Below are 26,488 nucleotides of genomic sequence, written 5' to 3'. Positions count from 1 at the left end.
ACTAAGAATATCTAGATCTGGAACAGATTAAACACTCAATACCAGACATTATATTTTATATTTAATTATAAAAATATCTAATTCCTATACATGAAGCCATTCATGTGTGGCAAAAGTAAGAAACACCTAAGGCAACACGTAATTTTTAATATTTTTGAACTCACAGTAATAAAAAATAAATGTTAAGCAGATAGCTTTCAAACTCAGGTTAAGTTTATTTAAACACTAACGTGTAACAGTGATCTACATGCCTAAGCTATTGTCTCACTTTATTTTAACTATTTAATTCTTGAAGTATGTTTAAATGACTTTTAGTAAATTGTTCAACAATACTAAAAAAAAAGTGGGGTACGTAATACAGAATAAAGTCATTTTCTTTAACAATCAAACATACGATTTTGTTTATTATATATAGTATATGCCTGTATATTATATATGTAATTTTATACTCATAGTAATACTTATTTATAAATATATAATTCAGTTCATAGTAAAATAAAAGCGGGTCCCTGAAATTAACTGAAATTTTTATTTTAATAAAGACATTCCAATTCCACCAAGTATAACTGGTTTCATACATTAATCTCTCTTAGCAATAGCCTTACTCTTTTTTATTTTGTCAGCATTCCCAATACTGAAAAGTATGTTTCTTGAAATGAAAACAAATTTCGTTGCTACGCATTTTAAGACACTGTGAGCTCATACGGGTGACACAGTAATTGCCACACCCTCCAAACCAAGCTTTCCCCCAAATAACTGTGCACAACCACAGGCTAGGAGTGCCTTCCCACTTGGCAGCAAACACCTCCAGCATTTTACAGAGAAAAAAATACTGTATTTCGCCACACACACACATGTCAGACTTTAAAATCTTTATGAAATACGATATTTCCTTTGGCCAGAGAAATTCAAACATCACTGCAAATAAGGACCTCCGGGGTGAGCTCCCACAGGCACTTACGCGAGGACCACAGATGACAGGCTCCCTGGCTGAAGACTGCAAGCGGCAGGTGCCCTGTGGAACCAGGTCCACTTTACACACAGAGACACCAGAGATCTTCCCTTCAAGGCTACTTTGTTGGGACACTACCAGCGCCCCTATTCCGAGGACCAGGAAGCCTGACTTGCAGGCACAGCACACCTGCGGTGCTGTAGTCATAGCAACCAAATTCCCAACTCAATCCGGCCACTGAGCTCCCTCCCCAGGGAGGGCTCTGCTCTGCGCAGAGGGAGTCACACGGGAAGGTGACTGGAAAGGGGCAGGTGTGGTCTAATGGGTGCTAAAATCACGTCCGCCCTCCAGGATGAAGACGTTCGGTACAGAAGCAGCTAAAAATACCACCGGCGGAATGTTTCAGTATATTCCGCGGTGCCTTTTACCCGAATTCACCGTCTTCCTGTAACTTAGACTCCTACCCCTCTCCTTTCAAACTGAACACAGGATACACTTCTATCACGCCCAGAACTCTCCCTCCAGGTCAAGCCAAGTCACCATCAGCTCCAGTCAAACCAAGCTCACCTTTGTTTTGATTTCTATTTGCCTTATTTGGAGCTCTTTCCTAGCATTTCTTTAAAATCTTAAGACACATGTTTACTTTATTTGGGTGTGTATCGGGGGAACACCTGTACGTGAGTCAAGCTCCAGCAGGAGGAGAAGAGGACAGAAGAGGGAGGAGAAGAGGGTCCAGGAAGGAGAGACACTGACAGAGGAGGAGAGCGGGAGGGAGACCAGAACGTGTAGGTAACACAGCCGCTGGCCCCAACTCCAGCATCCATCCCCTTTCCCCTTAGCAGGCTTTATCTCGTTACTTTTAGGGGCACAGCACATCTCAGAATACAAGCCCCGCAGGCAGGACGGCTGGGCTTGGCCGGGAAGCCGTGCCCTGAACTGAGGCTGAACAGAAGCGCTGAGCAGGGCAGACGGATGGGAGCCTGGACCGTCCTGGACGTGGACCTCCCAGATTCTCTCATGCGGGAGAAAACGTTGCTCCCGCTGTGCGCAAGCAACTGTCTTATGCGACCAAAATGAACTGTAATTAACACAGTGAGCAAACGACACCCGGGAAAACGCCGCCTGCCCTCTCCCTCGGCTGCACCTGCATGGATGGAGCAGGGCCATCCTCGGGCCCCCGGACGCCTTCCTCTGGACACCGCTGCCTCTGGTCTCCCCGCTCCTCCTCCTCTGCTCCCACCTGACGTTCAGTAAATCACAGCTTCTCAGAGTCATTTCTACAAGGGATTGTGTGAGCCCAATATTGTTAAGCTCTTTTTTTTAAGGGCAAGTTGAAATGTAATCCTAAACCAATACGTTCAACAAATATCTATGAGGTGCCTGCTATGTGCTAGGCACTAGAAAAGGGAAGTTGAGGAATGCACCCCATGCCTTTAAAGGGTCTTTGAGTTTAGCAGACACGTGGGTCCCACCCATGGGCGAGGAGGGTGGGGTGGCACCAACGGGCGAACGTCCCGGCAGAGTGAGCCCAGAGACGGTCTGAGCTGCCCGCACACCTCACCAAGAACTGTGGAGTCTCTCTGTTGGCAGCTGAGTGTCACGTAAGCTCACCATGCAAGGGAGCAACCAGGGAAAGTCTGAGCTTTTAAACGACAATATGGTGACACTGCGGAGGACGCCCTGGGGGCCTCGGGAGCTGCTCCCACAGAGCAAGTGACATCTGAGCAAACGCCCTGGCGGTGACGGAGGCAGGTGACTTGACAGATGCGGTCATTTCTAACTCTGGAGCGTGATTTGCCCCCCACCCAAAAAACACTGTCAGGGGAGAAAAGAGAGGTCAGAACTGAGACTCAAAGAAACGTCTACAGCAGGTGACAAGCTATTTATTAAAGCTGTTAGAGACAGGAAAGGCATCCTGGACAGGGCACTAGCAGCCCCAGGGCCTGGACACACCGTAACCCCTGCTCCCCCCGCCCCCACAATGCTGCTGTGGCAACGCACAAAGCCAGCAGCGCCCCATGCCCACGCCCACCGTGCCTGCCCCGCACGCCCGAACCTCGCCGGGGCCGGGGGCACTGACCACCTGCCAGTGACCACTAGTATCAGCGGGCATTCAACACTCCTGTCACAGTTTCTCTCTCCCGTCCAGACTCCTCAGCGCCCACCACTGAACCCCCTAGCCCACCCACTGACTACGGCTCTGACCGTAAGATTCTGTGAAAAGGGTTTCACCCACTTCTGCAGTGACTTCCCTCCTCCCTGCACGGAGCTCTCCCCACTGGGTCACTGCCATCAGCACACAAACACGCATCTTCGGGCTTTAAGGAAACAAATCCCCCTGACCTCACAGCTCCAGCCAGGACCCCATCTCCCTGCTGATGAAATGATAAAACCTCTTTCTCCAGGGCCCGTCTTCAGAGCACGATCTACTTCACTGAGGGGCTCCCCAGGTCACCTGTGACTCCCACGCTGTTACGTCCAAGGGCAGGTCTCTAGTCTCACCTTATTGATGCTCCCTGAAGCAGCGAACAAACAGACCCCTCTTCCTCCTTAAGACACTGTTACCCCTCGGCTTTGATGGCACACTGCGGGGGTCTCTGGGTGTGGCAGCCCCACGTCCCAGGCAGGCACACGGACACACCCAATAACACTGCAGGACGGAGGAGACAGAAGCATCCGCGGGCAGAGAGCTGCAGGTGAGCGGTGGACCGAGGTGGGGACAGACAGTTCAGGACTGCTAGCCAAGCGTCAGGCTGGGGCTCAAAGAGACACCACTAGTAACGGAGGGTGATGTCTGATTCTGTTTTTTGTTGTTGTTGTTGTTGTTGTTTGAGGGGGGAGTAGGTTTATGTATTCATTTATTTGTTTTTAACGGAGGCACTGGGGATGGAATCCAGGACCTCGCACCTGCTGGGCACACCCTCTACCACTGAGCTCTGCCCTCCCGCCTTGATGTTTGACCTGCGAAGTCGGTTCCATCATTTGCTCATCACTTTTGATCAGCCTTGTTGGTAAACGACCCTCCTGAGACATGAAGCTGCCAGCACACCACCCCTTGTAGTGATTAGGGTTAACAGATTAATATTTTGAAAGGGCAATACATTGATCGTTTACTCTTGACAGCTATCTGTTGAACCTAATAATTGCCCATCCTGAGAAGCAGAATGCTTTGGTGATCTCAATACGGGTGTGTCAGTTTTTTAACTGCTTCTGGGCTGGATGTGGGGGAAATAATGGTCAAAGATTGTGGGAAAACAGTCAAGTCCCAGAGGACTGACTCACTGTCACACACACACACACACACACAACTTTATGCATTCAGGTGTACATTTTCATCCAATTATGTATTCAGTTATACATGTGTTTATAAGTACAGATATTTTTAAGTTAAAACAGAAGTATGTTTCTATGACTCCCTGTCTAACCAACTATTTCATTAACTGTCCAACTACAGGCTCCAATCACCCGCTTCTGCAAAACACTGTGATAAAGGAATGTATAAAACAATGTCTAAGAGGTAGTTCTTGTAGCTATTAGTCCTTACTCATTCTGCTGCCATCCACTAACTGTCGGTCATTTCAAGTAACAACTGAATAAAGTGCGACGGCTTCTCTTGGGAGGAAGGAAGGGAAGAGGAAGGGTCGGGGAGGGAGGAAGACTTTTTTCTTTTAAAGAAATATTAGAAACTTCCAACAGTGCTGGCCATAGAGGAAACTGATGAAAAGTGTATGCTATCAGCAGTGCTCCCCTAGGGCAGTCTGCCCAAGCAATAGAAATAAAAGCAAGAATAAACAAATGGGACCTAGTTAAACTTACAAGCTTTTGCACAGCAAAGGAAACCATAAGCAAAACAAAACAGCAACCTATGAAATGGGAGAAAATATTTACAAAAGATGAAACTGACAAGGGCTTGATTTCCAGACTATATAAACAGCTCATATGCCTTAACAAGAAAAAAACCAAACAGCCCAATCCGAAAATGGGCAGAAGACCTAAACAAGCAATTCTCCATTGAAGACATACGAGTAACCAATAGGCAAATGAAAAAAAATGCTCAATATCGCTAATTATCAGAGATGCAAATCAAAACTACAATGAGGTATCACCTCACATCAGCCAGAATGGCCATCATTCAAAAGTACACAAATGATAAATGCTGGAGAGGGTGTGGAGAAAAGGGAATCTTCCTATATTGTTTGTGGGAATGCAGTTTCGTGCAGCCATTGTGGAAAACAGTACAGAGATTCCTCAAAAGACTAAAAACAGACTTAACCATATGACCCAGCAATCCCACTCCTGGGCATATATATCCAGAAGGAACCCTAATTCAAAGACACCTGCACCCCAATGTTCATAGCAGCACTATTTACGATAGCCAAGAAATGGAAACAACCTAAATGCCCATTGAGAGATGACTGGATAAAGAAGATGTGGTGTATTTATACAATGAAATTCTACTCAGCCATAAAAAATGATAAAATAATGCCATTTGCAGCAACGTGGACAGACCTGGAGAATGTCATTCTAAGTGAAGCCAGAAAGAGAAAGAAAAATACCATATGATATTACTCATATGTGGAATCTAATTAAATAAAAAAAAAGACAAATGAACTTATATATAAAACAGAAACAGATGTGCAGACATAGAATACAGACTTGCGGTAGCCAGTGGGGAAGAGGGTGGGAAGGGATAGACTGGGAGTTCAAGATTTGTAGATACCGACTGGTATACATAAAATAAACAAGTTTATACTGTATAGCACAGGGAAATATATACAAGATCTTGTAGTAGCTCACGGTGAAAAAGAATATGAAAATGAATATATGTCTATTCATATGTGACTGAAGCATTGTGCTGTACACCAGAAACTGACACAACATTGTAAACTGACTGTACCTCAATTAAAAAAAAAAGCGCATGTTATCACTTCATTTAATCCCGTTATAAGTTACTGCTATCTTCTCATGTAAGAAGGGATGTAAGACCAATGTGTTATTTTAAAAACTCGATGGGGGGGGCAGACTATAGCTCAAGTGGTAGAGGGCATGTTTAGTGTGCATGAGGCTCTGGGTTTGATCTCTAGTACCTCTTCTAAGAATAAATAAACAAATAAATAAACCTAATTGCCGCCCCCCCCCCAAAAAAAACTTTAAAAACTCGATGAGGACAGTTTTAAGGTGATTTGTAGTTTTTCTTTTGTTTTCCTATTTTTCCCATCCCTTCCTCCCCAGTTTAATCTGTGCCGTTCCTGTTGGATGTCGCCAGTACCTGAAGGAAAACCTCACCGGCCGTGTACCACTTCCAGAACTCTGACCCCCAGTTAACGTCCAATAAAGGTACCTTCCGCCAGTGAGTTTTTTTCAAAATGCCACACTCCATCTCCAATGAGGCACCACAAGACACAGCAAATGTGCACCCTTTCAAGAAGATGGTGTCCACGTGGAATGAGGGACACATAACTGTGCCTCCAGTCCCCACCCCACAGACACAGAATTATCCTTCCACTGTTTCACCCACTTCCACTACTGGGGGAAAAAAACCAGCAAGTTCTCAGCAATCAATTAACTTACCCCACAGCACTGGCAGGCAGAAAGGAGGCCTGCGATTTTTAGACTCAAGTAGCTCGTTGTTTGTCATGTGAATCGTACAGTATTCCAGCCTCTCAGAACTGATTAGCTCAATGTCTTGTTTCCCACTTATCCTCATCAGAGCTGCCAGCTCTAATTTAAAATGGGATTACGGCAGGTACCACGGCGTAATGTTCCTCCTGAGACTGTGGTGGACCTGGGATGGATGGAGGGAAGGGCTCTGGACCGTGGCTTGGCCGTCCCCGGAGAGATAAACAATACACGTGCTTCTCCCAGCCTCCCGCCCGTGTCACCTGAGACCCACCCACCTGCAGTCTGGGCCTTTCCAGCCTTTAAACTGGACGTCCTCAGCGATGCTTCCACAGCCCCTGCACGCCCGATAGAGCACCCCCCTACCCTAGATGAGCAATCCTGTCCTCGGGCTTCCACTCGAGGAAGGGGCTCCTCGCCATGTCTGCATTTCCTCCCAACCACGTCCAACAGTCTAAGTCAGAAACCCAACTCCAAACTCACTTATCTAGGAGCCCCCTCTGACTGATTACCACATACACTAAAATATTGTCTTTGATGGGATTTTGCACTCGCTGTGGACTTGGCTGCGTTAATTTACACTCCACCATGTAACAACCCCGAGGCAATTTCCTCATGCCGCACACACGACCACCTCACCTGCCCAGCCAGACCTTCGCGTGCGTGACTGTCGCTTCCACTGGGAACTCCAGAACCAAGGGACCAAATGGCAGGAGTGAATGCAAGTTTCAGCTGATGTTGGAAGTACCATGGAAATAACGCCTCAAAACTGCAATTCTACCAAACCTACTTTAGAATGAGGCAGAACTACCATATATATGAAAAGGGCCTGTGAACCAGCCCAAAACTGTGACAGCATTTCAAGGTTCAGCCTTCCCACGGACAGGGCTTTGCCAGTCATAGATGTAATTTCCTACGACATTTGTAGCGTTAGGTTACTCTGACTGCTAGGTCTGCAGCCTGACAAAACCTGGCAGCTGGACCCTCCCGTCCGTGCACTGCAAGCCTTCACCCGCCTGTGTAGGCCTTTGTTGCCAGGCCGTCTGGCTCCCAGTGTTAATTACCAACCTTCTCTTGGCACCTTCCAGGTTCCTAGGCTAACGGCTACCCTGGCCTTGTCTTTCAACCTTACGGCCCTGCCCTGGCACCACGCGGGTATGCAGGGAAGGGACTGTTGACCACTTGCTCAGGATATGAAAAATACAGACAGGTTTTAACTGTCAGAGCAATAAAAATACTGCTTGTTTATGATTAAATACAGTGCACATGATCATTTCACTTCTCTGGGGGCCCCCATGATAAAACTGACTCCACTGACAAAATCAGATTCAGTGTTTTAATAAGAGTGTTTTCACCCCACCCCCCAGGATTGTGACCAACATAAATTCAAAAGAGAGTCTGTATAATAATAATGCTTTGTGTCTTAAATATCTACTGTACTGATTTTTTTTTGCAAATACATGCAAAAATGATCACTACATTAGTTGAAAAGGATTCCAGCTGTGAGTTAATATACAACCTAGATAAACGATCTCCTTCTCTAATAAACAATCCAAACAGTGAGGTGAAAGTTTAGAAACACAGTGCAAACCTAGCTTTAGTATCTAAATCAGAATTATCAGCCTTTCCAAGGAGTCAGCAGCCAGAAAATCACATTCATCCAAGTTATGATACTGTGATTTTACTGTAAACAGGACTCAGCAGACACAGTGGGGCAATGTTAAAAGTGAGAAAACTTAAAGTACATAACAATTTCTACTACACTTTCTTAAATACACTGATTCAGAGAATATTAGGGCAATAAACTTTGTTGGTATTTTCCTGCCCATTATGTACAAAAAACCAAATACTCTTTAAAAACCACTTCTAAACCTGCAACTTCAGCTAAGATAATTTTCATCTATTGCTGTCCAGCCCCGGGGCTGCTGCAAATGATGCCTTTGAGAAAATTAGTGGGAAGAACTCCTTCCTCAACTTACTTCACCAACCTCTGCCTGTCACTGTCCTAACACACCAACCCACCACGGCTGTGGGTGTAAACAGCATGTCAGAGAGTTGTGCAGTGCACAACCTGAACAACTCAGTGACCACAACTGCTTCGTTCACAGGCTTGGGAAAACACATGCTGCTTATACTGTTTCTATATTCACCTACCGTGAGGGTCCCCTCTGGCATTTTTGGAAATGAGAACGAGACTAACTTTTGCTGGATTCCTGCGTTATCTCTGCTCACCATCTTTCTGATCACACAAAGATGCTGAATTTATTTTAAATTAGACTTTAGGAAAAACAAATATACCTATAAACTGCACCTTGTTTCAAGAACATAAATGGCACTCCAAACAAGAGCTTGGCTTTGTCTTAGGGCAGCATTATATGTAACAATATTACAAGTGACACCACAGTCACTTGTGCAAATATCCAAGTTTCAAAACTTGGTACACTTCAAACAGGTTTAGGATAAAACTCATAAAGCAACATTCGTATCAGTGAAACGGCTTGGAGCAGGGCCAAGTGAGCAGGCTGCCACTGACAGTCACAAAAATGCGTAAGTTCCATAAAAGTTAAAAGTCTTAGCAAGGAACAACAATCATGCTTGAATGACCAAAGTAAAGTGTAACCAAAACCCACTTTTATTTGTGGTTTTTGAGAGAAAATAAAAATAAAAATGAAAAGTAAAGGGGTGGGGGCGGGGAGAGCTCAGTGGTAGAGTACGTGCTTAGCATGCACAAGGTCCTGGGTTCAATCCCCAGTACCTCTGTTAAAAATAAACAAACAAACAAATAAATCTAATTACCTCTCCCCCCAAAAAACCAAACTCAAAAAAAAAGCTGAAATTAGTTAATTAATTTTAAAAATATAAAATGCTGACCTAAATGTCAACTGAGGAATTCAGTGACGCTAAAGAAATTTGGAAGCCAAACGACAGGCTTTCTGCAACGTCCATCACCCTTCTCGCTTAATGGTGTCAGGTGTCAGAGCAATTTCATGAGAAGTAGTTAAAAACATGAAAATGTCGTCCAAAGTACTTTGATCCAGAACTAACCGTTGGGGGTGGGGTATAGCTCAAGTGGTCCAGCGTGTACTTAGCATGCACAAGGTCCTGGGTTCAATCCCCAGTACCTCCTCTAAAAATAAACAAAATAAATTACCCCCCCTTCAAAAAAAAAAAACACTAACTGTTTGAGCTGAATCACCTGTCAAAATGAGTTGACACTTTCAAGAGAACAATCAGGTCACTTATTACGCGTACTGATAGCCAGTCTCCAGGCTGACAGGATAAAAACATGGTAAATGTGGAGTCCTCTGTGAACCAGTTGTTTTGTAAAAACAGACTGTTACTAACACCTAATCCATATTGTGCTTTAACCAAACCTCAGTGTTTCCTGGAATCACTAATGTCCACCTTTAACGCAGCCCCGTAGAGGCTCCTTCCAACAAGAACAATCTCAGTGCTATTCCTAAGGCCACATCTCCAAAGGAAACAAACAACGTGGACACGGCCGAGGCTGCCAGGTGCAGCATGAGGAAATCGCCTATATTTAGCACCGGCTTATCATTCCGCCTGGAACGCTACTCCAGCCTTCATGCCACAAGAGTCCTGACTCGCGAGCATCTGACATCCAGCCAGAGAGAGTCGCTTATGGCATCTTTGAAAATAATTAGACATGGGATCCAATGTGCTCATGAAACAAGGCTGAACTGCAAGTCCCCTTTCTTCTGGAACAGCAGCTTTCCGAACACTGGGTCCCCTGTCCGGAAGTTAGGACAAGCTGTGACTTGACCAGCTGACAGTGGCTGGTTGTCAGGAAAAGACCACCCCGGGCTCCTCTGCCGTTCTGGGAATTGTCCACAGACTTGTACAACAGACCTCGCAGAGCGATGGTGAGGAAGCCACCAACCTCGGTTCTCTCCAAGATGCATAAATTTTAAATCACATTCACTATAGCATTATTTGTAAGAAAAAGTATCAAAAATTTACCCTTTACAATTATTAACTGAATTGTGGGAAGTTCAAATAACTGAACATTAAACAGACATCAAAATGTATAAAGACGAAGACTTTACAAAGAGTTTTTGATGTTACAAGGCAAGTGTACGTATACATATTCTTTAATTGAAAGAGCAAGATATTAAACCATTTATAAAGCACGCTCTTAAGTATGCAGAACACATACACATAAGACTAGACTGGAAAAGCCCAGAGTATTCAAGAATGATGATCTTGGATGAGAGACTTCAGGTGGTATGTTTCCTTCTCTGTACTGCTGATGATTTTTAAAAATATCTTATTTATTTATTTTTTATTTTGTTTCGGGGGGAGGCAATTAGGTTTATTTATTTATTTCCTTATTTTTGGAGGAGGTACTGGGGATTGAATCCAGGACCTCATGTGTGCTAAGCACGCGCTCTACCACTGAGCTGTACCCTCCCCCTTGCTGATCATTTATATAGCAATTATGATTGCTTTTCACATTAAAATTATACGTAATTTTTAAAATATGCTGATGCTTGAATATTATTTGCCTATACCCACACCCAAGTTCAGAAACAGAGGCAGAGCCTCCAGGAACAGAACAGAGGGTAGGTCCTGTGTCGGAAGAGCAGGACAGTGGGCAGCGTTCCCTCTCTGCTCCTCAGGACACAAGCCCTCGAGCCACAGGGCCCACCCATGGGGGGCGCAGGCCTCCTGGGCAGAATCTGGGGGCACCCCCAGCAGCTGCACCTCTGGGCTCCTCAGTTATGAAAGCAGGTCACCCTCGCACCCACCCCGAAGGGCAGTCATGAAATTGCACGACTGGACAGACACAAAGCTTCTTGGACGACGCCTGCGAGCGGACAGCACTCCCTGTCAAAGCCCGAGCTGCTCTCCCATCACCGCATTCCAGGACGACTGTCACCTCCCTCTGGGACGACGCCAGCACCAGGACATCCCGCCCCTGCCGCTGTTAAGGACAACAGACCTGCCTGGCGTTCCCTCTTGTCTCTCGCCTCTCATCTCTGTGGCATTTCCTCCCTGATCTGTCGCTTTTTCCTTCTGCTAACTTAAGGTTTTGTTTGTCCTTCTGTCTCTAATTCTTTTAAGTGGTCGATTTACTGAACAGAGACAGACTCACACACAGAAAACACACCTACGGTTACCAAAGGGGGAAAGAGGAGAGGGACAAACTGGGAGTTTGGGATTAACAGACGCAAACCACTGTATATAAAGCAAAGAAACAGCAAGTTTCCACTGCACAGCACAGGGAACTAGATTCAGTATCTTGTAATCATCTAGAATGAGAAAGGATATGAAAATGAATATATACATGTTTAACTGAATCACTACACGGTACACCAGAAACTAACACAACATTGTAAACCAACTACATTTCAATAAAAAATAAAAAAAGAACCGCCACCACCAAACCGGCAGCAGGGCGCCTCTCCGTCGGGGGGCCGGCCGACCTGACCTGGGGGGCGCCGAGGACAAGGAGGCCTGGCCCCACGCTGGAGGCCGCGCTGCACCCCGGCCTTCCTCACTGCCGCCTGGGCCCAGCCCGGCCCCCTGGGCGTCCCCTAGAACAACAGAAACCACCTCTCCCGGCTCACTTGCTCTTCCTACAGAAACGCGCGCACATCTTCAGAGCACTGTCTTACCACGTCCCTGGCCCGTTCAGGAGGACTCATCAGGGCTATACTCTCACATTCTGATGAGAGTGAGGTTACAGGAGGTGGGGCAGGAGGGGCACAGGCCACCACGCTTTAATTAATGTAGTCAATTTAAAAAAAAATACTTCTTTAGTAATTTTAAATAAAGATATGAAATCAGTTAAGATTTTAAAAAGCCTTTAATCAAAATAAACATACTTAACTGTGAAAAGCGCACAGTTGGGGGAGAACAACTGAAACTGGGGGTCTCTGGAGCACCAGGACCCCTGCAGAGGCAGCCAGGCCAGTGCACGGCACCCCGCCCCGCCCACCAGACCCGGTCTGCAGGGTCTGGAGAAAAGACCCAGGCATCAGGGTCAAGCGTGCCAGCGCTGGGGACGAGGGCGCTCCACAGCAGTCAGCACAGGGGAGCCGAGTCCCTGGGAGGGCAGCCCCAATGGCCGAAGGGGGCCCTGCACACGGCCTGGCAGCAGACAGACAGGCGGCCACCCGCCCCGCTCCCCGCTCCCCGCTCCAAGTCCCCTGGCCCCGGGGACCGCTCCCTGCCTCTCTGCAGACTCGAGTGAAGCCCGTCACAGACACAGGTCTATTCCTGACCAACGCATGGGCGCTGCCTGACCTGGTGTGGTCATGTCACATGTGCAAAATACAAAGAAGTCAACGGAGAGACTCAGTCCCCCCACCTTTCCTCTGTCCTCCCCCTTAAGAGGCTGGAACTGGGGCTACAACATTCAACAGTCCTTTCTTAAAGATCTCTATGCCAGCAGCCGAGGTGCGGCCCCGCTCTGCCAGAAGAGAGAGGCAGAGAGAGGAACTCCACAGAAGGACGGCCAGCTTCGTGGAAGCGGGACCACAGAAACGTGTGCACAGTACCTGCTGCGTGGAAGAAACATGGACTCCTTAATGAACACGGAACCAGAGAGCAGGATATACCAGCAGGTCCCAATATCATCAGGGCTGAAAGAAAAGACAATAAAATTAGGTAGTTATCTCTAACCAAAAAAATAAAAATAAAAAACATACATAGCACCAAGTATAGTACCCATGCTAATCCTAGAATCCTGAAAAAAAATGAATAGCATAAAACAGGCACACAAAATATCATTATTTAGCTATTGGAGTCCGTTTTTTATTACCCAAATAAGCTACATGTATTTATCAGCATACTTAAATGTTTTAAATGTTCCTCAGACCTACAGCACTTTATTTTATTTTTTATAAGTTTTATTCTTTCATCTAATTTTTTCAATCTGAAAAGACTTCCCCTTGCTTCATAAAACAAAAAATATAAAGAGGTCAACAGTGAGACTCAGTTCCCCCGCTTTCCCTGTCCACCAAGCTCCCACGTCCCTGCACCAGATGTGCTGGAATTCTTTCAGAGTTTCCTTACACACACGTACACAAAAATGGGCCCATTCTTATGCCCTCCTCCACCTTTTTTTCCATTTTACAGCACAGACAGCATGCTGTACAGTGCTCTTCCCTTTGTGCTCTTAGAGGCCTTCTCATCAGAAGATGGCTTTCTTGTTCAGTCCAGACGTGCCTTGCTGGACTGAAGCAGCCCCCTCCTGCTGGCATTTCAGTGGATTTAATGCATGCAGTTAAAAGAAAATTCAGCCTGTAATGAGTGATCTTGTACCTCCAGCAGTAACTGTGATGAGTAACCAGAAGTCCAGCTGGGGGGTGAAAGGTCACACCCCCGTGACCCTGATAAACACGGCCAGGGGTCCTTCCCAGGCGGTGCACCCCAGAGGCTCCCGGCCTCCTGCAGCCCTCCTAGGGGAGTCTGCCTATTTGTCTAACAGACGTTTAACACCTCACAGTGAGGGCTGTTCCAGGTGACCTTAGGACACCTCACAAAACAACAACAACAAAGATCCCTGACCTCATGGAGCTTATATCCTGGGGAGACAATACACATAACAGACAATAAAAACATAATACATCAGTAAATTATAAGTCCATGCTCTGGGGCATAAATTAGTGGAGGGTAAGGAAAACAGGGGTGGGTGATACAATTTTAAATGTGTGATCAGGACAAGTCTCGCTGAAAGAGCCTGTCTGATCAGAGGAGCGGAGCACCCCTGGCCCGGGGCAGGGAGGTGAGTGCAGAGGCCCAGGCGGGCGGCGCCGGGCAGGGCGGCCAGGGAGGGGCTGGAGACTGGCTGTCATGACCTTCACACACCTAGGATCGACACTGAGATCTAAGCCTGTCTGGTGGTTGTCCGGCTTCCACATACATGCACATGACCCAGGACGCTCCTTTCAAACGCCTGTCCCAGGCTCTACCCATCCCACCCGGCCCCAGTGTCTGACCGCTGCTGGGAGAGCCATCACAGCACCTTTAAACAAATATCCCCGGTCGTTCTTATCCCTGCGCTTGTCACGCTGAACAACCTTGAGAAAAACTATCTCGGGATCAAGCCCAAATGAGAACAAAAGGCAGGGAAAAGTGACAGCCCTGTCACTGACCATGTCACGAGTTTCGTGGGTCTTATTCACCAATGTTACTTTAATTTTTCTCAAATAGTTGTTTTATGTCATTCAACTATGCGCTAAGGAGTCCCTCAAGGGCTGCTGAGATGCCTAAAGCTAGGAATCTTGGGATGACCATGACTGAGCATGTCCTGGTAACCGAGTCTTCCAGCACCAGTAACAGGCAGAGGGAAAACCCTGAAGACGAAAGAGGCGTGTGCAGGAGGGAAGACCTCTGCAGGTCCCTCCATTACCCAGCCAGATGCTCAGAGAAGCCCTGCAACTTCCAGATGGAGCTGAGAGCCACAAGGGCAGGCCGGGTCCCAGCCCCCATGCTGCACCCCGCCACGCCACCGGGAAGCCACAGAGCCCTGCCTGCGACAAGCACTGAGGAAAGGGAAGACAGCCAAGCAAAACAAAACAAAACAGAGACGGGCCAGCAAAAACGATCAGCTCGCCTTCAGTGAGACCTGAGAGAAGGACCCGGAGCAGTCGTGCTGGACCGGCCCCTCCTCCAGGCCCACCGGGACAGGACGGCAGGTCTGGAATGGGATGGGGGTGGCGGCACACACCCCGCCCCACTCTTTCCCATCTTACCTCCTGCTGCCCTCAGCACAAGCCCCGCTGCTGGGGGGGCTCCTGTCTGTGCCCCGCTGCCTGGCCCTCTTCACCTCCTAAGTCAGCCTTCCTCTGCGGGGTCTCATTCCAGGATGCGTTCCCCACCCACTTGTCCTATTTTGTCCTTCCCTACCTCGGTCCCACTCCCAAGCTCTCTGTTCCCCACCTTCCCCCACTGGAGCTCCTTCAGGCATCGTGGACACAGGGCAGGATGTCAGTCGGTGTTTACTCAGGTAAATGGGATCAGCACCTGCTTCCTCTTGTGACCCAGGTTCCTGGGAGAAGGAAGCCCAGCCCCTCGGTGCAGCCCCCAGGAGAAGTAGGACGGAGCCAGGCAGAGAGCACGGGCTTGGGGACACACATCCTGTCCCAGCCACCATCATCCCGGCAAAGGGAGCTTTGGGGTCCAGCTCCCCAGCTGCACACGGGGATATCAGGCCTCCTTCACAACGTTACTTTGATCCAATGAAACAATATCCATCAAGGCCCTTGCAAAACAAGCGCATAAAAAACAAAGGCTCTCCTCCTCCCTTTTCCTCCCTGCAGGAACCAACCTACGACCTCACTTTATGCTCCCAACCCAACACAGCCGAGGTGACAACTGTCATGCTGTCCAGCCATACTGTGCTCTCCCCCTCCCCTGTGCCTCAGGGCCTTTGAACAAACCCGCTGGCCCAGTCTCACGGAGTGCCTTTGCCTAGTAAACGCATTACTCACCCTTTGAAGCCCAGGTCAACTACCACTTCCTCTGAGAAACGACGTAACATCTTCTCAATAAAGTGAGTCATCCTCCTCCTGGGTCCCCAGGGCACTCTGTACTTGGTCCCATGACCCAGCTGCCAGGGTGTTGTAATCACTTACTTCAGAAGTTTTCCCCCATTAGCTTTCAAACTCTTCTAACTCATCAGAATCTCCATACACACACCATATAACGCTCGACTGGCACTCCGATATTTCATTAATAAATGAACTAACAGCTGATTATACACCAACTCGGAGACAGTATTAAAGTGTCTGGAAGTCAAAGATGTGAGCTTCAACTTAGCAGGAACTGGGAAAATGAAGCCGGGCTCGGAGACTGTCCCGAGCAATACCCTGGATGCCCACGGGGTGGCGGTGTCTGCACGCTGAAGCGCTGCAGGTCCGCCACATTCCGGCTCAGAGGGGAGGGGGCTCACACATGGGACCACGCTGGGGTCTGCAAGGGGGCTGGGAGAGTAACTGCTAAATCCAAGGAGTCAGGTTAAACCAGTACCAGTGATCATTAGACGGCAAAGAAATGACCTGGGGGAAAGCTATTTCATTCAGTTGCTGATACACTGTGAAAACTTCAAGGCTGCAGGAAGGGGCAGGAAGGGGCAGGAAGGGGCAGGAGGGAGCAGGAGAAAGGCTGTCACAGAAGCCGAGGGGCAGCGGCTGCGGCCACGCGCGCTGACCCCGCGGACACCGGGCTGAAAGCCCTCCCGCCGCCAGCCGCCCGCGGACCCCTCACCGAGGTCTGTGCATTTGTGTTTGGGAGGAAGGTGTCAACCAAGGGAACCGCGGGGACGGTACCCAGACAACGACAAACCATCCGGGACCAGAGGTCCGGGCACGGCGGGGCCGGTCCGGGAAGGGACCCCTCCCGCGGGCGCGGACGGAGGGCGGCGGGCGGGGCGCGGGGCGCGGGGCCCCTCCGCGCCGCGTGCGCACGGCAGTACCCGGGATCCCACGCGGATGCGCAGCGACGGCTCCGCGAACACGAGTGGGTGCCGGGGCGGGAAGGTCCAGAAACGGAGACGAAGCCGCGCAAGGGGAGGGGGGAGGTCAGGTACAACGAACACCAGCTTTCCCGGCGAGCTCGGAAGAGGGGCTGCCTTCTCCCGCCCAGGGTGCTGCCCGTGCGCACCCGGGAGCGGGACTGCTGGCTCCACGTCCGGACCTAGGACACCAGAACGGGAAATAAGTGAAGGCCATCAGAGTTCCAGTAAGCAGGCGGAGACGGCCAGCGAGGAGCCCCGGAGGGCCGGGCACCGGTGACCCAGCTAGAAACACACCTGTTCCTCCCCTCTGTCCGCGGTCCCGGCAGCCTCGCCCAAGGAGAACGCCGGGAAGCAGGGGTCTCCCCGAATCTTCTGCGTCTCCACCCACCGCGTTCCGGGGGCTCCCCTCCCAGGCAGGCCTCTCCTAGCCGGAGCCGCTGCTCCAGTCCCGGGCCTCGGTCTCCGCCCCCGTGCTGTTACTACACGCTTCCGACCCGCGCAGACGCCTACTCTCAAGTATAGGACCATGCCAACAGCCAAAGTAGGAGTAACTTTACAGGTGACCCTCCACCCTTTCGTGGGAGTCGGCAGCTGGGTCTCCATGTGGACTGGCGAGCCCCTTGGACAGAAAGCCGGCCAGCCCTCTGCCCGCGGTAACAGCTCCTGCTGCTGCTGAGGGGGATTTCCTAGGAACAGAGTGTCCCAGGGCTGAAAACAAGTTCCAGCAGCCGCCACCTTCCCATATGCAGATGGCTTTCCTCTTTTTCACAAATACATTACATCACTTCTGTCACTGGATTTATCAAGAAGTTTAATTTTTTTCTGCTCCTCTGGTGGGTCTCTAAGCTTTAAGCTCAAAGACAAAATATGTATTACGTATTTTTGTAAGGCCAACGGCACAAAGCGAGCTCCCGGGAAAAGCTACTGCAATGGCGGCCTAGCGCAGGGCCCTAACGATGCCAGGTCAAGGTCAAAAGAAAGGCCAGGTGCAGGTGCCAGTTTTACTTGGGCATAAAGCGTGGGACATATTTTAGAAGGAGCTCCACCAAGAGTTAAAGTTTACATTTCTAACCTACAGAACAGCAATACTGCATGAGGAAAGTATACACTTCATAATATTTATACAGAAGTACATAATCATAAATTCCCACACATATGAAAACACATTTTAAAAGCAGAGGGTAACTTTTTTGTTCTAGTTCCTGAAAGTTTTAAATTATAAGGAAGTTACTTCACTTTAATTCTTAAAAACTCTGAAGGAAAAAAAGCGCTAGTTCAACATTAAGGTTTTTAAGAAAATTCTGTTCTCTTCTTGATACCAATTCAATTACAGGGGCTTGAAACCAGCAAATAGGGTAAATCAGTAACATCCGTAAGAACCCTGAAAGCTGATGGAAATATTAAGGCTCTTTCAGCTTTATTTTGAAAATATTTTATTTTAAATGTATTAAAGCATTTTGAAAATATTTTTATTTTTGAAAAATATTATGTTTTGAAAGTTTGAAGGATAAGTAGACTTTTTTTATTCATAATTCACTTAACCAGCAGAGTTAATAATATAAACTACTGAAAACTAGTAAAGACAAAAGTTCTGCAGGCTCCCTGTGCAGTCACTCTTAAATTTATAAAATCCATTTTAAACAGGAAGTGAAGGAATAATATTTTGCGAGTTACAAAGTTACTCAATAAACCCCCTTTTTTTTTTAAATAGAGGTACTGGGGATTGATCCCAGGACCTCACGCATGCTAAGCACATACTCTACCGCTGAGCTACACCCTCCCCTAATAAACTCTTAAGCACAATTCGTCAATGAGTGACTCAGCTGCACTGAGGGCAGAGACTATGTATCCAAGGGTTTGAAGAACAATTTATCAAATTTATAAGAGCAGCCAAAGTCAACTCTTTTGAAAACTACCAAAATTAATTTACAAATCTGCATCTTTCAGAGTTACGCACTGCAATTTCACTTTCATGACCTCTTTTCATCTAGAGAAAACTGGCATCCAGAAATGCTAAGGAAAACTTGCAGCTGTCAGATACCAAATTCAAACCAAATCTGCCCAGCCCAGCGACAAGGGCCCTGGGCCAGTTCACCTTGAGCCAGTCACCAGAAAGCACAGGAAGTAACGATGTCGACTACGTGTTACTTTAAACAGCTATATTTAAGAGGAGTTAGAGGTTTTTATTCACTAAGTAGTTTCACGGAAAATAGACACAAAGAACCTCACACCGAAGGTGCAGTCCGCTGTTTTATCAGGAAGTTAGACCATCATGAAGGTCGTGATCTGCTCACCTAGCAAAGGAGGAGCTCCCTTTGAGATAAGCACAAAAAATAACAGAGAAGACCAGGTGCACGTTCCTGTGCCGGTGTCATGACAAATGTAAATCTGAAACGCAAACACAGTCCCGGCCCGGGTGGGGTTTAGAGGTTTTAAATCCCTTTATTTAACTACTCTTGTATTGGCCATGAAAAGAAAACATTTTCATTCAAAGACTTACAGTATATACAAGTATCATTATTGCCAAGAACCCTTGGAGTATCACCATATGAGCACAAAGCAGTCTTCTGAAGTCAGTCTGCTTGTGGGTATGTGTGCGCACGGGTGTATGTGTTTGAATTTTCATGCTTCCATACAGGACACGTGGCTGAACATCCTTATCCTGCAAGTCTGTGCGAAGGCTAAGTCTTTACAGATATCACTCTTCCGAGTCAGTAAAAACTTCAGGATTTGCCTTTTCCTTATACACAGACCCAAGGAAAGTTACGGAAACCAGACAAGAAGGACATTTCAAACAGTGGTAACACCCTGCTGGGGAAGAAAGGAAAAGAGGTTTGAGATACTTTCTTAAGCAACCTAGGTGACAGATGAGCACTTTTGTAAGAATGTTCTAACAAGGTGTCTGTGGGAGGTGCGAGTGGGAAGGAAAAATAAATAATAAATAAATGTTATAATGAGACTTTGGTGTAAAATAAAATAAAAGTTTGGCCCCATCAGGAAGGAGAAAGCAGGACAACAATGGGATGAAAGAGCCAGAGGAAAACTTTGTAAGGATGGGAGACACTGGCAGAGTCACTAAGTGAGGGAAAGGGGACAGGACATGGGAGAGGAGTAACACCGTGGAAGGGGCAGCTCTTCCCCCAGGAGGAGGAATCACTGGAGAGGAGTAACACCACGGGAAGGGGCAGCTCTCCCCCCAGGAGGAGGAATCACTGGAGAGGAGTAACACCGTGGAAGGGGCAGCTCTTTCCCCAGGAGGAGGAGGAGGCACCGGAGGGAACTGTGGCCACAGGAAACCCGTGGAGTCTGAGAACAGAAGCAAAGTGGGGCAAGGCCACTGGAGGAGGGGAGCATGGAGGGAGGGACAGAGGCGGGTTGCCCAGCAGAGAAGCGAGGATCGGGGACAACTGTTGTGCCCAGGAAATCAAAGTCCCCGAGCGAGAAGCCCACCGAGCAGAGTGGGTGCTGCAGCGGGGCCTGGGGGCCACAGGTCGAAGGATGGAAACGAAAGGCCTGAGGAGGCTCAACAGACCTCAGTGCGGCTTTTTAAAATAAAGGAGCCACCTCCTCTCCTGCAGGGAGGGGAGATAAGCCCCTTAACCAAGTGCTACGGAAACTGTTCCGGAACCAAAGCATCCCACCCACATGTGTGTGGGAAACGGGCTGCGGTTCAGCCGGACACGTACTATAGTGTAGCTGCGTGTGCGTGTGCATGCGTGCGTGTGCACACTCTAAAACCAGGAGTCCAGTGGTTGAATTTCTGACCCAAAGGTTTCCAGCACTTTAAATGCAACTATAGATGAAACTGAAATGGTGAGGATGGCTGGCCATTTAAGAAAAAGTAAAGATAAAGGACAGATCTGTTAACCTCATTGCTTAAATTCTTGAAGAAAGAGCTCCCTGAACTAAAGTCCCTCTGGTTTGAAATGTCTATTATCCCACTTAGAACTTCCCAGCCAGCAACGCCCCTCCGCGAAGCAGACAACAAATGAAAGGCAGGCATAGGTGCCTGGTGCTCTCGCCCACGGTGTAAAGTTCAACCGATTTTATCTAACTCTCCAGTGTCAACAAATTCTAGGTTCTACACAGGCAATTCTAAACTCGAAAAATTCAGTTCTCTCAGAACCACGTCTCTTCCTGGATCTCAATACAATTTAAGATGGCATTCTGTCACTCTGCGTAGGTTGAAACAGTAACACTGTGGGAGTTACAGAGTCACTGCCCTAACTCCTTCCTAAAAAAGAAAAGTTTCAAGCAGCTAGAAAAACTGGGAGAACAAAACACAAATTACCAAAACAACGAACATGCAGTGGCAGTGATGTCAGCTGCAGACGTGTCCGTCCCTCAGCCTCACAGCAGCATGGAGGGGCGGGTGCTGTGACCACTGCTTCCATTTTACAGGTGAGAAAAACGAGGTGCAGAGGTGGATCAAAGGAGTATTATATTCACCTGGTGCAACTGTTAAAATCACAGGCTTGGAAGTCACCAGCACACAACACAACAAGGAAAATGAATACTCATCTCTGGGCCATAAAACCAAATTCTGAAGGTCTTTGATTTTCCGACTGCACTGCGTTCTCTGAGCTCCAGGGAGGACAAGAACAGACTGGCCATCTCCCCCAGGTGGTAACAACAACAGGTCCCCAGAGAGGGCTGGTGCTACTCCGCCATCACAGATTCATACCCACCGCAAGCACAAGCCGCGTCTGATTTTTCAAAAGTGCACTCACACAGACTGCTAAGAGCAGAGACGTGTCTGTTCAAGGATCACGGAGGAAGACTCTTCAATTAGCCTTCAACACAAGACTGGCCAAAGACTGGGAATCTGATTAAGTGAATCTACGATCCGTCTCTGGAAACTTCCGGTCTTACGAAACCGCCATCTACTGAACACCCGTAGACGTTTCACGGCTTACTGACACGGCCACCTAACTCTGATTAGTCACCAATGAGCAATTACTACAGTCAAGTCTAACTGCGGGCTGCAGCCTGATGCATTCAATCTAGGATTAGCCAAGACATGTGAGCAATGCTGCTGATGCAAAGCTCACATTCACTGCCTAACTGACTTCTTAGAAAAAAAGAAAAAAAGAAGAAAAAAAAAAAAAAGAAGAAAGCAGGTATATTTAAAACACTGCAATTGAACTTCCACTTACATGAATAATAGCTGGTCGTTGTTAGGAAGCTGGGAAGATGCAGGAAGAACAGCTAAGGGGCTTCCGTTGCCACCAGCAGCCCTCGGAAAGGCCAGCCCCATGGGAGAGGCGGTCCTTACCCTGTCAGCACACAGCACCCTTTTTTAACGACATGAAGGCGGCTGGGAAATGCTGGGGTTTGGGTAACAGCAAGGGCTGCAGAACTACAACGTCTGGGCCCAGACCCAGACCCTGCTTTGAGCAGAGAGACCCTGGGTCAGTTCCTCATCCTCTCCGAGCCTCAGTGCCTTCACCTGCAAAACGGGGTGATGGTAACATCTACCACCAAGACAGCCACAAGGGGTGAGGAGATCAAGGCACAGGAGGCACGGATTCGAGTATGGGACGGAGGGCGTGCTTGTTAAGTGCCTGCTGGTACCTCTTCACCACCACCCCAAACCATGATTCAGGGGGAAAGGACAAAATAATACAAAGCTGATGCCTGCTGGCACTCGACTGCTAAAGTAAATGTCAGCAATATTCTCCGGAGATTTCCCACCCTGTCATCAGTATACCCCTTCCATGGATGGCTTTTCATTGCTCCTAAAACAGAAGATTCCAAGTTATTTACATCTTCATTCCTTCAAGAATAAATACGTCAAGTGCATTTGGCCTTGGTTCTCTCACTACCAATTATGTCTTGGTTATTTACAATTCTTCCATATTTGAAGTATGTTTTCTAAGCCCCAGAAGATTACTTACAACTGCCTGCTAAACAGCCAAAGAATCATCCTAGCTCAGATCCACCCGCGTCTTCTGCTAAAGTCTGTCCTGACCCAGCCCCATTTCTCTGCCTTGGCCCAGTTTCAGCGTGGCCACCTCGGGTTCCTGCAGACCCCCCCAGACCTCCCTGCCCATCCCCTCCGCCTAACCCGCCCTCTGTACTCCAGGAAGACCATCTTTTGAGGGACGAGGGGGGCTGAGAGGCATCTGATCCATCATTTTGCTCCTTGAAAATGGACCACCCAGCTACAGATTAAAAGAGACTTAAGATATCAACCAATGAACAAAGTGTGCCAAAAATGTTCTGAGACAAGGAAATGAGAACACTTTCATGATGTTAAAGAATTATTAAGTCTGTGATAAGGCCTTTCTCTTTTACAGATAAGACACCTAGAGTAGCAAGTCAGGGTGAAGGGAGGCGTCTGGATTTCCCGCGCGGTAACCCGTCTGCTGCAGGCCGGGAGCTGGGTAAGAGGCGAGCCAGCACCGGCCCTCCGCGGACAGTGCTGGCAGCGCGTGCACGGGGCGGGGAACTGTTAGTCTTCCATCCCAATACTGCGAACACCCGGGAATTTCCATAATCAAATGTAATGCAAGAGGGAAGCCACTCATCCCACTCATCTCCAGTTGCCTACAAGACTCGAGAATGACTTCTGAACGACACACTCACAAGCAAGTGTGACAGTCGCCTGCCCCCTTCCCCGGCCCACACGCCACCCGCTGCTCACGCCAAACCTGCCAGAATGTTCACAGCACCAGGCCAGGCCCCTTCACCTCCCGAGTCCCTGCACAGGGTCCCTCCTGCCCGGGCGGTCTCTCTAGGCCCCCAGACACACTGTGAGCCCTGGTTCAAAGGGCCGCATCTCCGAGACCCTCCCCATCTTCCTGAAGCCCCCCTGCACTCACCCCTGACCCCAACCCCCAGTTACTCTGGTTCCTTAGCATTTCTTCTTCTGGTTTTCCTTTTTCTTTTTTTTTCCTATTTCTACACCCACCACAAAGGATTAGAGCCTCCTTAAAAGCAGAAGCTGTTTTTCATTTGTTTCAATAAATATTCCCTGTAATTTGCATGGAAAGCAGTAATTGTTTAGTAAGTGCTTTGAAACCCAGGAAGGAAAGTCAACAGAACAACAGTCACTCTGGCAAATGGCAGCGGCCACAAAGGCCCAGCAGACCACAGCGCCCCCGCCCTCAACACACCAACGCTCACCGTGTTCTTTAAAGAGTCAGCTGTCATTTTCTCAAGGCATACGTTACACACCTTGAAAGAAATAGCATCATCGTTTAAAGAAGAAACTACACCCAAAGAGATGCGGGCAGCTTATTTTCCTGTTTCTAAAAGAGGCACGAGCTGACTCAGGACACTGACGCTATCATTACGTCTCACCTGGCGTGGTCGTGAGAACATGTATTCTGTCCTGTTGAAAAGACTATGCACTATTTCTCATTCCACAATGATAAAAGTCAAAATGCCCCATAACGTGAAACAGCATCTCGGAACCACACGTCAGAGAAACACAGGTACAGACGAGAACTTATCAGCAAAGGCCTGTAAACTCTCCCTTTGTGACGGCAAGCAGCCGAGATGCTTCCCAGCCCTGAATTATGAAATAAACGTTAATGCAGAATTACGGCACTGCTGACATGGCCAGCTGTTCCTAACGCTTCTCTGTACTTTGAGGAAATCATTTAGTTGCTGCATCACACGTTGTACAAAAAGGAAGAAACACCTACTAGTATAAAACTTCATTTGCTTCGTGTCTTTCGTATCTCACAGTTTCACACATCAATCTGTAAAACAAAAAATAAAGACATGAGTTCAACATCTGTCATGAAAAAACAGACAAATAGTTTACAAGTGTAAATGAGACGTGCTGTAGAAAGTGAAGATAAACTTATATGAATAGTCACAATCATTTATTAGCCTCAAGACAAGTATTTCTGGTGCCTAGGTTAACAAAATAAAATAAAATCTGGTAAATTTTATGCTAACAAAGAAACATTTTGTTGGATGTCAACTTTGCCATGTATATTTTATAGGAAACAAAATCGTATGTGTTTTGTATTTTGTAAATGACATGTGGAAAAATTAATGTTCCCAAGGTAAACAGAAAATGAGAAGGAACCTAAAAATCAGAAAGGAAAACCTATTCATTTAAAAAGTGATAACGTCATTCGCAGGTCAACATTGATGTGACTTAACAGCACGGAATTTCATACAAAAGTAGGCTTGTATTAAAGTCAGCACTGGTATGACTAACGGCCAAATGGAGGCTTTCCAACTTAAAGATTTGTTATTTCAGCTGATTCATCCCTGAGGAAAAAAAAATCATGAAAGTTATGGAAAACATGAATGAATGTTTAAATATTTAAAATTATCTCAAAAACAGCATCTTCCAAAAGCATCCAATTATAAGCCCAAGTAAAATTTCCCAAAAGCACAGACACGCCAAAGAGGAAATGACCCCTCTCATGGAGGCACTAGTAAATGGAAGAGGCGGCTGCAGAAGTGATGGTTTCACCAGCACCTCTGTCCTGGTCAGCGGGGCTCCAGCCCCCGGCCTGTGACACACTGCTATCGACACAGCCACCTTCCCTCTGTCTGCAAAATCCAACGCGTGCCACACACCGTTAACTCTTCACTTGAAGACAACTCTCTGGCCCTGCTCTTCTCACCCCACCTTAGAGACCCCCCTTATCCTCTCAGTCCCGTCCTGGACACATACCACCTGAATGTCACTAACTCCAGGAAGCAGCAGCAAACCTTAAATCCACATCATCTAGCTTTCTTTCACGGACCGAATCATACTCATTCTTCAGAAGAGAGGATGACAGGCACAAGTAATGGGTCGAAAAGTCCTGGGTCTTAAATCATGTAGCAGGCGCTGCCTCTTCCCTGGATCTCGTTCGTCCTGCGGTGGACCCTGGCTCCTGCGAGCACACTGCTCCCCACCAGCCACTGCTCCCTCCCTCCGAATCTCTGCCTGTAACACAGAAACACACCTTGGAATCTCCTATTGTCGAGGGGAGGGACACTCCTGACCCCACGTCCCCTCCAGCTACTGCCCACATTCCGCTTTTCCCAGGACAGAAGCTCACCCTTCACAGAGGTCTACATACTCTGTCTCCACTCTCTCACCCTCCTCCTACTCCTCCATCATTTGGGCCTTGAAACTCAAAGAAAAATCTCTAAAAGTTACCAGCATCCTGTTACCTAAATCTTTTCTGATCTTGTATTAATATCACATCTCAGCAGCATTCGATGACTTCCTTTTCCTTGGAGCATCACCTTCTCTAAGTCTCCTGGTTTCTAAATATTACCCGTCTCCAGGGACCATCAGCCCTCTTCCCCTTGGCACCCCATGACCTCACCCAGTCTGTGATTTTACACTTAATGCATAAACTGATGTCTGCCGAGGCAACGCCCCACCCCTAACCTCTCACCGTGACACCCACTCATCTCAACAACTACTCCTGGCCGTGTAATAGCCAATTCATGTTCAAACGTCCAAG

General features: G+C 47.8%; 1 protein-coding gene across 5 annotated transcripts in view; it reads right to left on the bottom strand.

The window, feature by feature from the left end:
* RAPGEF2 (Rap guanine nucleotide exchange factor 2) overlaps positions 1-26,488 on the bottom strand; it is a 220,218-nt gene that overhangs the window by 125,065 nt on the left and 68,665 nt on the right. For 4 of the 5 annotated variants that reach the window (XM_072974960.1, XM_072974973.1, XM_072974970.1 and 1 more), the window contains exons 3-4: positions 24,710-24,766; positions 13,096-13,179 (exon numbers count right to left, since the gene is read on the bottom strand). In XM_072974960.1, coding sequence (XP_072831061.1) covers positions 13,096-13,179; positions 24,710-24,766 — 141 coding nt within the window. Of the gene's footprint in view, positions 1-13,095; positions 13,180-17,351; positions 17,604-24,709; positions 24,767-26,488 lie in introns of those variants that run through there. The other variant, XM_072974983.1, reaches the window with a different exon arrangement.

This window comes from Vicugna pacos, chromosome 2 (assembly GCF_048564905.1).
Source record: "Vicugna pacos chromosome 2, VicPac4, whole genome shotgun sequence".
In the NCBI taxonomy this organism is placed as follows: domain Eukaryota; kingdom Metazoa; phylum Chordata; class Mammalia; order Artiodactyla; family Camelidae; genus Vicugna; species Vicugna pacos.
The sequence above is the reverse complement of the archived record's forward strand: the minus strand, read 5'-3'. Positions and strand labels throughout refer to the sequence as shown.